The sequence below is a fragment of the Chelonoidis abingdonii genome, chromosome 2, assembly GCF_003597395.2.
Source record: "Chelonoidis abingdonii isolate Lonesome George chromosome 2, CheloAbing_2.0, whole genome shotgun sequence".
Taxonomy (NCBI): Eukaryota; Metazoa; Chordata; order Testudines; family Testudinidae; genus Chelonoidis; species Chelonoidis abingdonii.
In genome coordinates this window covers 260,521,820-260,535,381 of record NC_133770.1, presented here as the reverse complement: position 1 = coordinate 260,535,381, position 13,562 = coordinate 260,521,820, and the positions used below count along the sequence as shown (strand labels likewise).

General features: G+C 41.0%; 1 protein-coding gene across 2 annotated transcripts in view; it reads right to left on the bottom strand.

Moving 5' to 3' along the window:
* Nucleotides 1-3,796: 3,796 nt before the first annotated feature.
* The window catches only part of MTDH (metadherin), a 51,816-nt gene continuing 42,050 nt past the window's right edge, over nucleotides 3,797-13,562 (bottom strand). For both annotated transcript variants that reach the window (XM_032784683.2, XM_032784684.2), the window contains 2 exons: nucleotides 6,917-7,073; nucleotides 3,797-5,594 (listed from right to left, as the gene is read on the bottom strand). In XM_032784683.2, coding sequence (XP_032640574.1) covers nucleotides 5,524-5,594; nucleotides 6,917-7,073 — 228 coding nt within the window. In that variant the 3' untranslated portion in view covers nucleotides 3,797-5,523. The remainder of the gene's footprint in view (nucleotides 5,595-6,916; nucleotides 7,074-13,562) is intronic.

The window sequence follows — 13,562 nt, the reverse complement described above, 5'->3', positions numbered from 1 at the left end:
CCACTAAAAGATCACTTTAAGATCAGAAATCTTTCCAGTATCAAGCATAAGGACTGAAAAGGAGAAGTCATGAAAGCATTCAGGATAAGGTAAGGCATACAAGGAGTTATAAGTCTGGTTTGAGCTTGTCAACTTTGTTAAGAAACTGGGATAATTCTTCAGTGGTACTCAGCCAGAGCGATGTTTTTACCCACCAGATGGCCATAGCTTGAACCTACAGGCAATTAGCAAACTTATTGCTTATTTCAGAGGTTAAGTTAGGAACTTCAAGATTAAACAAATACAAGAGTCTCTTTGTGCAGTAATCCCCCAAAATACCTGAAAGCACATCAGCACAAGTAGAAAACTTACCACGTGTAGCACAGTGCATATTCCCTATTCCCAAAAAACACTCTCTCCCCCAAAGCTGTAGGGGATGTAGCACTGGCCACAGGAAAACAGATCCTGCCTGAGGAAGATGGATGGCATAAACTGAGCATTAGGTTTATGAAGACCAGACAGAGATGTCTCTGGGACCACTTTGGAACGATCAGAGCAATCTTTATCCGTTGAAGTGGATGTTTTCTGGAGGACCTTCTCTATTCGTCCGATGAAAATGGCGTATGCCTGTTTGAAGTCACATGGGTGAAGGCATGGACAACCACCTACATTTCCTATCATTATCAAGGAAGCTCACCAAGTGACAGTTCCCACTCTAAGTCACTCTGGCTGAGACTCAGACTCTCCTGACCCTTGTGTTCAATAGCTCTGTAATTATAGCAAAATGACAGACACTTCATCACAAGACTGGTGATGGGTGCTCAAGAATATAGCCTAGTTCCCAGTTACAGCAGCAGGAGGTGGGATGGTTCACTTCTGGCCTCCTTTATAATCCAGCATGAGCTTCCAGGAAGGACCAAACTGCATTGACAATTTGGGTGATCCCTGCAAATGATTTTGCTTGTATTAGCTGTCTAGATATGGACGGTCATATAAGTGCTATCCTTGGGATAGAAGCCTAAACACCATTTGATAGCCCACTAACAACTTTATCAGTTTAAAGTGCCACAGTGACCCCCAAATCCACTGTCCTGAACAGTGGTCTGCTCCTCTGCAAGTATCTATTGGCACCTTAACAGGATTGACACCTCCCCAGTCAGACAAACATATAGGAATCATGGTGGCCAAGTAACATAGCAACTTGCAATATTAGAACTTTGAAATGAGAAGGAACAAATATAATTGCACCAAGGTAAATTTCATGGAGTAGCTATGTGAGATTCATCACCAAAAAGTCAGATAAGGTAGTCCATGCCTGGGCAAACACCTGGAGTCCCTTTTGGTCCCAGCTCCCCTTAAGAGTTCATTGTGAGTGGTTGAGTCCTTACTGAACTGTACCTTCTCCCCCAGCATGTGCTGAAAGTGACATACTGAGTAAATTTACGGTAAGAGACTACTTGCTACAATTGCTTGAACTGCACAAATCCTCATCCAAGACTGCCAGAATTTTGATCCATCATTAAGCCATGAGTAGCAAAAACACAAGTTACCTGAAACTGCTTTGTTTTGTTTTAGAATTTCAGAACACTGTACATTGTTGTACTAGAAGTTTAGCCTGAAACACTGAACATATCCTGGGTTCCACTGGAGAACCAAAATTACTTCAATTCACCTGAAAAATATGCTTAGTACAATGGGGAAGTATTTAAAAAATGAAGTTGTCAACAGGTACGTAAGTTGAGAGGGAGACCCTTTGTATGGCTAGGCTATCTTCGTTAAAATGAGTTCCAGTGCCAGCAAGTATAGCTATGATTGAGCATGAGCAGGTTTAAAGTAACTGGTAGACTGTTGGGTTTTGGGGTTCTGTGCTTGTGCAAATCAATAATCAAAGCCACTTGCTGTACGAAATAGTCTAGAATAATATTCAGAATGCTCCCCCTGAAAAAGGATTTATTTTTTCCACTTCTTGAGCTTGTTCACAACAGGACAGAAAAGTCAGAAGAACTGCTGGACTTAACACAACACTACCAGAGAGAGGATCTAGCAACATCTGGAGAGCCACATGCTGTCTGTCCTCATTTTCCCAAGGTTCCTTCAGCTGGTTCCCTTGGCTCCAGGCCCCTAAAAGAATTGGGAACTCACTCTATCCACTGCCTCTGAACGGAAGCAAGAAAAATAGGTGAATGACTGTACAGAAAGTTCAAGGGACTCTCACAAGTGAACCCTTAACTAATATTGACTAAATCCACAGCTAAAAACCTGATAATCAGAACTCCACAGCGCAAATTATTCACCTGCATGAAGATGAGAACTCAGCTGGTATGAACTGTTGGGCTAACATCAAAGTTTTGTTTTCCTATCTTCATCCTACTGTCCACTCTCTAGTCTAGACTGGTATATTTGGACTGAAGAGAAAAATTTAAAAAACAAACAAAGATCTACCCTCTTGACAGTAGTATGCAGATTAGGATGTGGAATATAAATGAAACTTGAATACATGACTACAAGAATTCCAAAGATGTTTTACATTACCTTATTTAACTGGGAACCTTCTGAGTAAATTTAATTACTTACCATTTACGTTAGCCATAAAGCAGTTTACTAACTTTGAAAGTCTACTTTAGTCACACATTCACTCAAGACCTATTCCTCAGATCAGGCTTCCAGATGGGAACTATTGGTAAAATGGCAGCTTCCGGTGAGAAAATTTTGAGAGAGAGAAATAGTGATACTAGTGGCATTTCTATAAACAGTTTTGAAAATTCATTTTTAATGTATACATTCTTCAGTAAATATTTTCATAAGGTTTTTCTACTATAAGTTTTCCTTTAAGTTTGTGAAAGGAGATATCAGAAATACAGTTTTCATCCACCCTGAACCAACTTGCAGGTTGCTAGCTTTGTAACAAAGCACTAGGAATTCTGTACATTTTCCCAAAAGAAAAATGAAAGAAATTAAACCATGCAACAACTATTACAAAGAACAAAACATTAGATTCAATCATGAAAACATTCCACACATTCAGCAAAATGAGCATCTTAATTTCTTTAAACTGTATTGTTTTCTCTCTCTGCTCCAGGTGTACAGTTTATTATTAAGACTACCCGTTACTTGGGTAAAAGAAAAGCAATACATAGATATTTTTAAACCTCCATTCACAGACAAGTTTCATCTTCCTTTGGGGCCATTTTTGTCAAATAAGATTAGTGTCCAATTTTCCAAGACAATCAATCCATATACGTCCTAGTGAAAAAATGACTGGGAATGCTGCTAAGTGGACGGCATTCTGAAGGGAAGATTGGGCAGAAGAAAATGTGCGTAAATCAGGAACAGCAGTTCGTTTAGCAGCAAGTCTGTTATTTGCAACAAGTTTTATTAAGATGTCAAGTGATTCAAGGACTTATTTGGCAACCCTAAGCAGTCAACTCCCTCTGTCAAGAGAGACGAAAAAATATAACACTTAAGTCATCCAATTTTTAAAGCTTTTTTGGGAAACATCATTACTTAAGGTCCTCAAACTCCTCCTCAGAATGCCATTTCTAGCCAAGTGTAGAGACTGGGAACCATGCAAAAACAATTCTGGACATTCACTATAAACCTAAATTTAAAACAGGTAAAGTATGTCACATTTACAAAAAAAAGCAAGCAAAATGGAAATGCTATTTACAAGCAATAGCACTTTACATGATTTCATTTTTAACATTCCCTTTTTAAAAATCCCTGTGGAAAAAACTGTATTTCAGTTCAGTTTACATGGAATCCTGGATAGGCATCAAGGCTTAAGCATTACTCCCTTCCAGTAAATAAAACAATATCATCAATTTGCTCAATTTATTTTAAACAAATCAACTTAGAAATGTCATTGAATTAAACAAAACTTTTGAATATATAAACACATTTGCCATGTTCTTGACATAGGTATTGATACCAGTATAAGTTAGTATTCATTTATTAGGAAAGCTGTCAATTAGTAAGGCATGTCTTCAGTACAATTAAAATGGCAGCTTGTTTCTTTAACTATTCTTGTCTTGCAAGTAAATACTATCAAACTGCAGTCCTGTATAAGTTAATAGTGGATGGCTGATCAGTACCATAGGTTACAGCTTCATTTCTTTGCCACATAAAAACCAACAAAGTCAATCACATGAAATAAATCATGGCTCTTTACTAGAATTCAGTAAGTGATGTTAATTATGGTCCTTATGAAACACAAAAGTTTGGAAAGGCTATTTACAGTGTACATTTAGAGAGATACAAAGAAACCTGCCAGTTTGATACGATGCAATTACACAGTGCCTGAAAGTAATGACAATTCTCAAACACCACTTTAATCAACAGTTTCAAGTGGGAAATATTCTTTATTTTACAACTGCTACACTTGCATGGAATTTCTTATAAAAACACTAATTCCCTTCAAGAAGTCTAGATGCATACTCTACATACTACAGGTTAAGGCAGTAAAAAAAAAAAAAAAAAAAATGTATTCCTGATAACTGGTGGTCTTGACAATGTCAATTAAAGCTGTCTGAAGCCATTCTTTCATTCTCCACCAAATCCTTGAAGTCCTATACAGTTAGTGAATGAAAACAGCTGATCTTGCTTTAAAAAAAACAACAACAAAGAGAAAGGTAAATGATAAGGGGAAAGGGAAATATGAATTTTATTTTAAGAGTTTAAAAATTGATCAGGGATGATTTTAAATGAGAGTCTGAACTTACCAACCGAAAAAAAAAAAGGATCAAGTAGAAAACAATAGAACTGATTTTATGCACATTGCCACATTCTTAATTAAAATATACTGTTACTTTGAAAAATTCAAGTAATGCAATAGAGGCTATCAAAAATAACTTCATGAACCATACTCAAGTTTCAGCAATCACATTCTCAGCCTTTTAGCCCACCAATTTTTATTTTCTTTAACTTTTTATAATAAACCATGAAGATTGAACTGTACAAATGGATTTTTATTTAATGATTTTATTTGCACTTGTGATTCCTTTAATGGCTAGCATGCTTGGCTAACCAGCATATTGTAAAAATATGGCAGATTATGTATTTAATCAAAGCACTTATTTAGGCATGAAGGAAAATCGAAATGGTAGATATCTCAGTTTCTTATGCATCACTCAAAAGAAATGCAAGAAACACCACCTATTTTATAGACAACTATTTTACAGACAACCCTTCTTAAAAAAAAACCAAGACTTTATTCCCAGCTGCAGATGAGATAGGGCATAATCTGTTGTAAACAGGGTACTGTGTTGTAAAACCAGGGATTTTTTTTTTATTTTATTTTTAAGATCCTTCCTTTACAGTGGAAAAAAAAAAAAGACGACTCTTCAAAGCATCTTCCAGCACTGTAGCACTTTCTGCTGCTCTATCACAATTTCCTTTGATTCCTTTTTAAAGATGGTTGTGTTCACAGCAGTTCTGTTTTAAAAATCAGTTGAAATATATAAAATCCTGTACATGTTCACAAATTATTGCATAAACAGCATAATCTTCATGACAGCGTTTCACCAACACACGTCCATCTCAGGAAATTCACGTTTCCCTTCTTGCTTTTTTCTTCTTTTTAACTTGTTTTGGGGACTCCCAGCTATCTTCAGACTTGGCTAAAAAAGTAACAAAAACCAAAATGAAACCCATGTAAAGGTTCAGGACATTTATGCACAATTCACTTCAAAAATATTAATTCAGTACATTTCACATTAATATAAGATGAAGTTATGCAGAAATATAGCATGTACTGTTCAAGCAGTTTTTTTTTTTTTTTTGGCAAAGTTCTACTCCCCCCTTTCCCCCCTGCATGGCAAGTACAATTTGATCAGCCATGCAAAAGATGACAACCTAAATTTAAAATAGTCTATTGCTTAAATTCCTCTCACATGATGGGGTCTGGTTTTGTGCTTTAAGATATTTAGGAATCTTTCAAATTATTACACAACAGTAAGCTTTTCAGCCCTTTCGTAGCTAAGAAGTTAGGATTCTCTAAATTATTAGTACTCAAGTGACAGCAGTCTAGTGTACTAGCTTGTTCTTTTCTAGACACTTTAAATACACAAATCACAATCTCACTGTCACCTTGTACTCTCCCCTCTCTGCATTTGTTGTATCCATCTGTTGGCTCCCCTCATGTACTTACATTGCAAGCTCTTTGAGATAAGCACCATCTTTTTGATACACATGAGTACAGGTTCCTGATCTCTGGTTTGGAGCTACTAGATATTAATTAGCACAATGCAAACAAAAACCATACCATCACCAATAGCTTAGGCTGAGGTGCGTATGGCAGAAAGCCATATGCCACATCCACCTACCCAGTACCCAGTTACTCCCATGTTATCACTTGCTCTTTCATGACTACTACAATTCACTGAAACATTCTGAACTACAATCTATCACTGATGCATTAATACTCAAATATGCTCAATCCAAAGAAAAAAAAAATCAACTGTTAATGTTTTTCAACAAGGCTGGTCCTTAAATATTATAGTGATTGGCCCCTTACAAATTCCAAAATAGAAAAGATAATCAAGACTAAACAGGACTTCTTACAGTTAGTAACAAGACAGGTCGGTGTTGTACAAGCTTCTCACATAAGTCTGCCAAAGCATCTTAGTCATAACACGAATCTCCAGTTCTGACTTTAGTAAGCAAAATTTACCAAGTATGCTGAATTGTTCATATTTCACAGCCCGATACAAGCGTCCAGTAGGGACTCAAACACTAGGCACCAGTTTCATTTGTGAAACAAAATAAGATTTGAATCCAGGTTTCCATACAGCAAAAAGCTACTGCATTTGCCAAATACAGGCCTTCCTTCTCTCCTCCCCGCACTCAGCAGATGGTTAAATAGTACTCCCAGTTATTAAGCATGTAAATTTAACCGAAAAAAAGTCAGCATGACTTGACCTTCATACTGAGTGTTACTTACTTTGTGGAGGAGGCACACTGTTTTGTTTAATATTAGGACTGGAAACATCTGTCTCTTGTAGCATCTGTGGCACTTGGGAAGAGATCTTGTCAGAATCACACTCTGATACAATTACAGATGGCTCAGTAGAAACAGCAAGTGGAGGAGTCTCCTCAGGCTATTTTGAAAAACATTTTTTGAATTAATTTGGTAAAGTATAGAGTATATAACATTACGAATTGTTTAAGCACTAGCATTTCTGGCTGAATACTTACAGGTCTTCTGAAAGGATAATACTGAAAACAAATCTAAACTACGATCAATGTCTTGTCAAATTTTACCAACAGAGTCATAAGATCATGGCTGCCCCCTAGTGAAAAAACTGAATTAGTTTGAATAAATGTTTACAGGGCTACTAGGCCATTTCATTCCTCTAGTCAAAGTAACTGGGGTGAGGAGAAAGGAAAAAACCCAAAGGATAGAAAGAATTTGATCTAGTTTACAGGAATGTATTTATCACAGCTGTGTAGTGCACTGTGAAATATTACACACTTTTTATTTCATAGTAATACAATTGATCATTTAAGCAGGACTACACAACTCTAATTACTACAAGGTTCATAAGATCACACATTCTACAGTAATCAGAAAGTGTCTAGTTAATGTTGCTTAAGTATTCACAATACCATGTCTGTACAGTCAGACTACTAGTAGTACCACGAAAACATTACATACTTGCAAAATTTGTAAGATTTTAATGGTGACCACTGTATAATGGCCTAATGGAAAGACAGCATTATCCCATTAGCTACATTTATAGTATTTCAAAAAAGCAAATTCAATTACTGCATGCTTTTTTGGAGATACACATGTTCAAATATTGCAGGCAGCACTTGTATTTTAAGTAAAACCGTTTTATGTAACCTATTTGTATGGCACTTCTTATCTGGATTCAAGCACAATAAAATACAAGCCAAAACACAAAAATCAGACAGGTAGCCACCCCAAACACCAGCCAGAACAAAAAGGAATATGGCACAAGAAAAAACTCCAACTTTCAGGCTAAACCACTTGACTAAAAAGGACTTAAATCCACAGGAGTAGGGGAGAGAATGGGTAATAGATGAAAAGACAATGTAGGGTCTCTATAAAAGGTGGTTACAGATAGGCTAAAGCAGCTTGGACTTGACACTACCAAGGCAAGTGTCAGAGGACTGAGAAAAGGTCTGCCTTCAGCCCCACGATGACTGAGTCTAGGGACAAAAACTGATTGTAACGGACAGGCAAGATCATAAACCAAGATCATATGCCCTATGTACTACTCAAGTACAAAGGGCTTAGATTTTATATCTACTGATTTGTATTGTACCCAGTCATGACATCTGGGCACCTTATAATAAAAAAACTTTATGGGAACCTTATAATAAAAATTCTTACAAGAAATACCCACATAGCTACGAATAATTTCTCAGTTATGGAAGTCTTTATATACAAGGATATCCAGTTGAATCCGGTAGAATGCCATGAGTTAGAGCAGGCCTCAAAGGATGAGCACGACTGACTCAATTTCATTTGCTATCGTGAGTAGCAAGTAAGGGTACATCTACATAGCAAAATACACCTGCAGCAGAGCCAAAGTCAACAGACTTTGGCTTGTGCTGCAGGGCTAAAACTAGCAATGTAGACACTTTAGGTGCAGCCTCGGCTCTGAAATTCAGTGAGTGGGGAGAGTCTTGGAGCCATCTCCAGCTCAATCCTTAATGTCTAAACTGCTATTTTTAGCCCTGCAGCAAAAGCCCGAGTCTGTTGACCCAGACTCAGACTCACTGCCCGGGTCTTTTTTGCTGTGTAGATGTATCCTAAGAGGCCACATTTTGCAGCTTGTTATAAATCAATTTCAAAGGAAGCCAAAACTATGGAGCACCTAGTAATCTAGTCTAGATTTCACAAAGTTATGGATGGTGGAGGCAGGTCAGCCTTGCAGACGGGGACTTGTCAGATGGTAATAACCACAACAGTATGTCCAGGCTCAGAAAGCAAGAAGGTTGTCTATTCTCTGACCTATTTTGCCAACACCCTCCGTGGTCTCCAGAAAAGACAGGCACATCTATCAAACTGATTAAAACCATAATCATTACCCTCAGTCTTCTTTTGGGTAGAGTTTTAACCAGTTTTCTCATCATAATAAGAGTTACTTAGAAAGTCTGTTCACTGGATGACAGTCAAGAATGAGTTACTAAAATGGGATAATTATGTAGCATGAGCATACTGATACTAAAATCCATTCTTCTGTATGCCTTTCCCACCCCTAGGTGAAGATGAATAAGTGTACAAGATTACCTTCAGTACCCTCCAACCAAGGATAAGCACAGCAAGTCTACAGCAGAATCATCTATTCTCAACTGAAAAAGCAACCTCGTTATTACTTGGACAACAGTATCATTCAGCAAGGACATTGCTGTCCATCACAGGTAGTCAGCCACACTGATAAAAAAGTTACTCACCTCTTTGTAACTGTTGTTCTTTGAGATGTGTTGCTCATATCTATTCCAGTTAGGTGTGCGCGCATGCCGGGTGCATAGAAGTCGGAAAACTTTTCCCTAGCAGCTACCCGTTGGGCCAGCTGTGGAGCCCGCTGGAGTGGTGCCGATATGGCGCTCTATATAAGGCCCTGCCAGCTCGACCCCCCTTCAGTGCCTTCTTGCCGGCTACATTGACAGAGGGGAAGGTGTGTGTAGGGGAAATGGAATAGATATGAGCAACACATCTCGAAGAACAACAGTTACAAAGAGGAGAGTAACTGTTTTTTCTTCGTCAAGTGCTTTCTCATATCAATTCCTTAGGTGACTCCCAAGCCTTACCTTGGAGGAGGGGTCGGAGTCAAGGTAATGCAGACTGAAGAAAAGCCCTATCAAAGGGCGCGTCATCGTGGAATTGCTGGACTATGGCGTAGTGTGATGCGAAGGTATGCACTGAGGCCCATGTGGTAGCCCTGCAGATGTCCTGAAGGGGCACATTTGCCAGAAAGGCCATAGACGATGCCTGAGTCCTTGCAGGGTGAGCCGTAACAGCAGGCAGAGGGACTTTTGCCAGACTATAGCAGATACAGATACATGCGGTAATCCATGAAGATATTCGCTGGGCAGAGACCAGAGTGCCCTTCATCTGTTCCGCAATGGCGACGAACAGCTGGGTCGTCTTATGGAATGACCTTGTGTGTCTATATAGAAGGCAAGAGCTCTTCTAACGTCCAGTGAATGAAAACACTGCTCCCGAAGGTTGGCATGCAGTTTCGGGTAAAAAACTGGCAGGAAAATGTCCTGGCTTACATGGAAATGAGATACCACTTTCAGCATGAAGGCTGGGCGAGGCCTTAGCTGAACTTTATCCTCGTGGAAGATAGGTATAAAGTGGTTCACATGTGAGAGCTCATAGCTCGGAAACCTGGCATGTCAAAGTAATGGCCACCTGAAAGGCGGCCTTCCAGGAAAGGTAGAGGAGTGAACAGGAAGCCAGTGGCTTGAAAGGAGACCCCAGCAGACAGGAGAGAACCATGTTCAGGTCCCAGGCTGGCACAGGAGGTTTCATCAGGGGATGGATTTTTTCCAAACCTTTCAGGAAGCACCACACGACTGGGTGTGCAAACACTGAGCGTCCTGCTGCTCCTGGATGGAATACTGAAATGGCCATGAGGTGAACCTTAAGGGAACTGAAGGCTAGATGTTGGTCCTTCAAGTGCATCAAATAGTCCAAGATGCAGGGTATCGGAGCTTGGAGTGGGGATACCTGCCGCTGGGCACACCAGGTGGAAAACCTTTTCCATTTAGCTTCGTGAGTCTGGTAAAGGGTTTACGGCTTTCCAGGAGTATGCATAGTACTGAGTCCGAGCAAGCGCGCTCAGCCTGGTTTAACCACAGATCCTCCAGGCCATAAGATGGAGCGACTGAAGGTCCGAGTGTAGAGACAACCTTGGTTCTGCGAAATCAGGTTGGGACTGAGAGGTTGATGTTGGGGTGCCCATATCGATAGATCCACCAGGGTGGGATACCAGCACTGGCAGGCCCAGGCATGGGCCACCAGTAAGACATCCACCTTGTCCCTGCGACCTTGAGATGTACTTTGGGTATCAACAGAAATGGCAGAAAGGCTGGCCCGACCACGAGATCAGGAAAGCATCCCTGATCGAGCCCGGACTGTGATCCCTGAAGGAGCAGAAGGCTGGGCATTTCCTATTGGTCCACAAAGCGAACAGGTCGATTCGGGGAAACCCCCAGGTGCGGAAGATCGAGCAGATGACTTCCGGGTGAATCGACCATTCATGCGTGAGGAAGCGTCCGCTCAAGCTGTCCACCAGCACGTTTTGAACACCCAGCAGGTACGAAGCTTGAAAAAAGTGATGGAGTGGGCTAATCAGAATTCCCACAGAAGTAGGGCTTCGTGGCAGAGCGGCAATGACCAGGCTCTGCCTTGTTTGTTCAGATAAAATATGGCCGTGGTGTTGTCTGTCAGAACTTCCATGCAATGGTCTCATAGGTGGGGAAGGAATGCTTGGCATGCAAGAAGGATCACCCTGAGTTCCTTGATATTGATCTGGAGAGTTAGTTCATTTTCCTGCCACAGACCTAGCGTTGTCCCGGCTTTGAGGTGAGCCCCCCATCCTAGTGCGGATGCATCTGTGCCCAGAGTCAGTGTGGGTTGAGAAGGATGAAACGGGACCCCAGTACCTACCATTTGAGAGTCCAGCCACCAGCGCAGGGAGTCAAGTGTGGGGCTCAGGACTATAAGCACCATATCGAGGTTGTTGTGGCCCGGTCGATATACAGACGCCAACCACGTCTGTAGGGGTCTGAGACAGTCTGGCATGTTGCACTACATAGATGCAAGATGCCATGTGACCCAGCAGCTTGACACACTGCCTCGCCATGGTGGTGGGAACCTGCAGAGATTGGTGATTATGTTTGTTAGAGCTAGATGCCAGGCCTCTGGGAGAAACGCCTGAGCTTGACTTGCGTCTAAGACTGCTCCGATAAACTCTATCATCTGGGTTGGTAAGAGTACGGATTTGCTGGTGTTCAGCATGATACCCAAGTGGTTGAATGTGTCCATGACCAACTGCACCTGAGACTGGACTTGCTGGTGAGATCAACCCTGAATAAGCCAGTCATCGAGGTACAGGAACACGTGATTGTGATGACGGTGAAGAAAACCTACCATGACCGCCAGGCACGTGGTAAAGATCCAAGGGGCTGTGAATTGGTAGTCTCGTGCACCATGAACCGGAGAAAACGTCTGTGGGACGGGGCAATTGAGATGTGAAAGTAGGCGTCTTTCATATCGAGGGTGGCATACCAGTCTTCTGGGTCCAGAGAGGGGATGATCGTGGCCAAGGAGACCATGCGAAACTTCAGGTTGACAATGTGCTTGTTGAGCTCCCTGAGGTCCAGTATGGGCCTTAAGACTCCTTTTGCCTTGGGAACGAGGAAGTAGCGCAAGTAGAAACCATTGCCCCTGAGCTCTGGAGGCACTTCCTCCACTGTTCCTAGGGCGAGGAGTGCCTCATCCAGGAGGTACAGAAGTTGCTCATGAGAAAGGTCCCTGAAGAGGGACAGGGAAGGCGGGTGGGAGAGGGGGGATAGATCGGAAGTGGATAGAATATCCCGCCTCTATCATGTGAAGGACCCAATGGTCCAATGTAATAAGGGACCCAGCATGGTAGAAACGGGAGACAGTTCAGGAAGGGATAGCTGGCTGGGTTTTGCACTGGTGGTCTGTCCTCGAGCGCACCTTCAAAAATGGGCGCTTAGGACCCGGGGGGGCGGGGTGAGGGAGGGGCTTGCATTGGCCCTGGCTCTGTTCCAAAGGAGGGCATGATGGTCTACGATGTGGGTAACTACTTCTCCTATGGGAGAAGTCCTGCCTAGGTCTAGGCGGGAAGGGGTGGTGTTGCGGGAGCTGAGGCTTAAACGGCTTTCTTTGAGTTGCTGGGGTATGCATGCCCAAGGATTTTATGGTGTTCCTTGTGTCTTTCAGAGTATGCAGACGAGAGTCAGTTTGCTCAGCAAACAGGCCCTGGCCGTCAAATGGAAGATTCTGAATGGTGTGTTGCACTTCAGGTGGGAGGCTGGATGACTAAAAGGATGATATTTTAGGTAGCTCTAGTGCCTGAATACAATTTTCAGAATTTTATTTTCACATAAAATATAAATCATAAAAAAAAAATCAGATTCTTTATAAAAATCTTACTATATCTGTTTCCTTTGGGCGATCTGTGATCTTTGCTACAAAGTTATTCTAATAAATAACTATTTGAAATTTAGACCTTGTTGTCTCTGGAAAATCAATGACGTTTTGTATTTGTCAGAGGAATGTTTTTAAAAAAATTTCTAATTTTGCATGCCATAGTGGAAACCTATGTTAAACATCATATACCCATCAGAAGAAATTGTACCACCCAAACAGCAGTCTCAGTGACTTTTATAGTTTTAGCCATTACATAACTACAAGAATCTTTTACTAACAGAAACCGACAAAACCAACAGTACTACAGAGTTGTAGTGGCCTACTTAACTTAAATAAATGAAATATTATGTGTAACACAATTTTGTAAAGCGTGTCTGATGTTTTCAGTTTATACATAAATGCCATCGACACTGAACATGATTCCAGC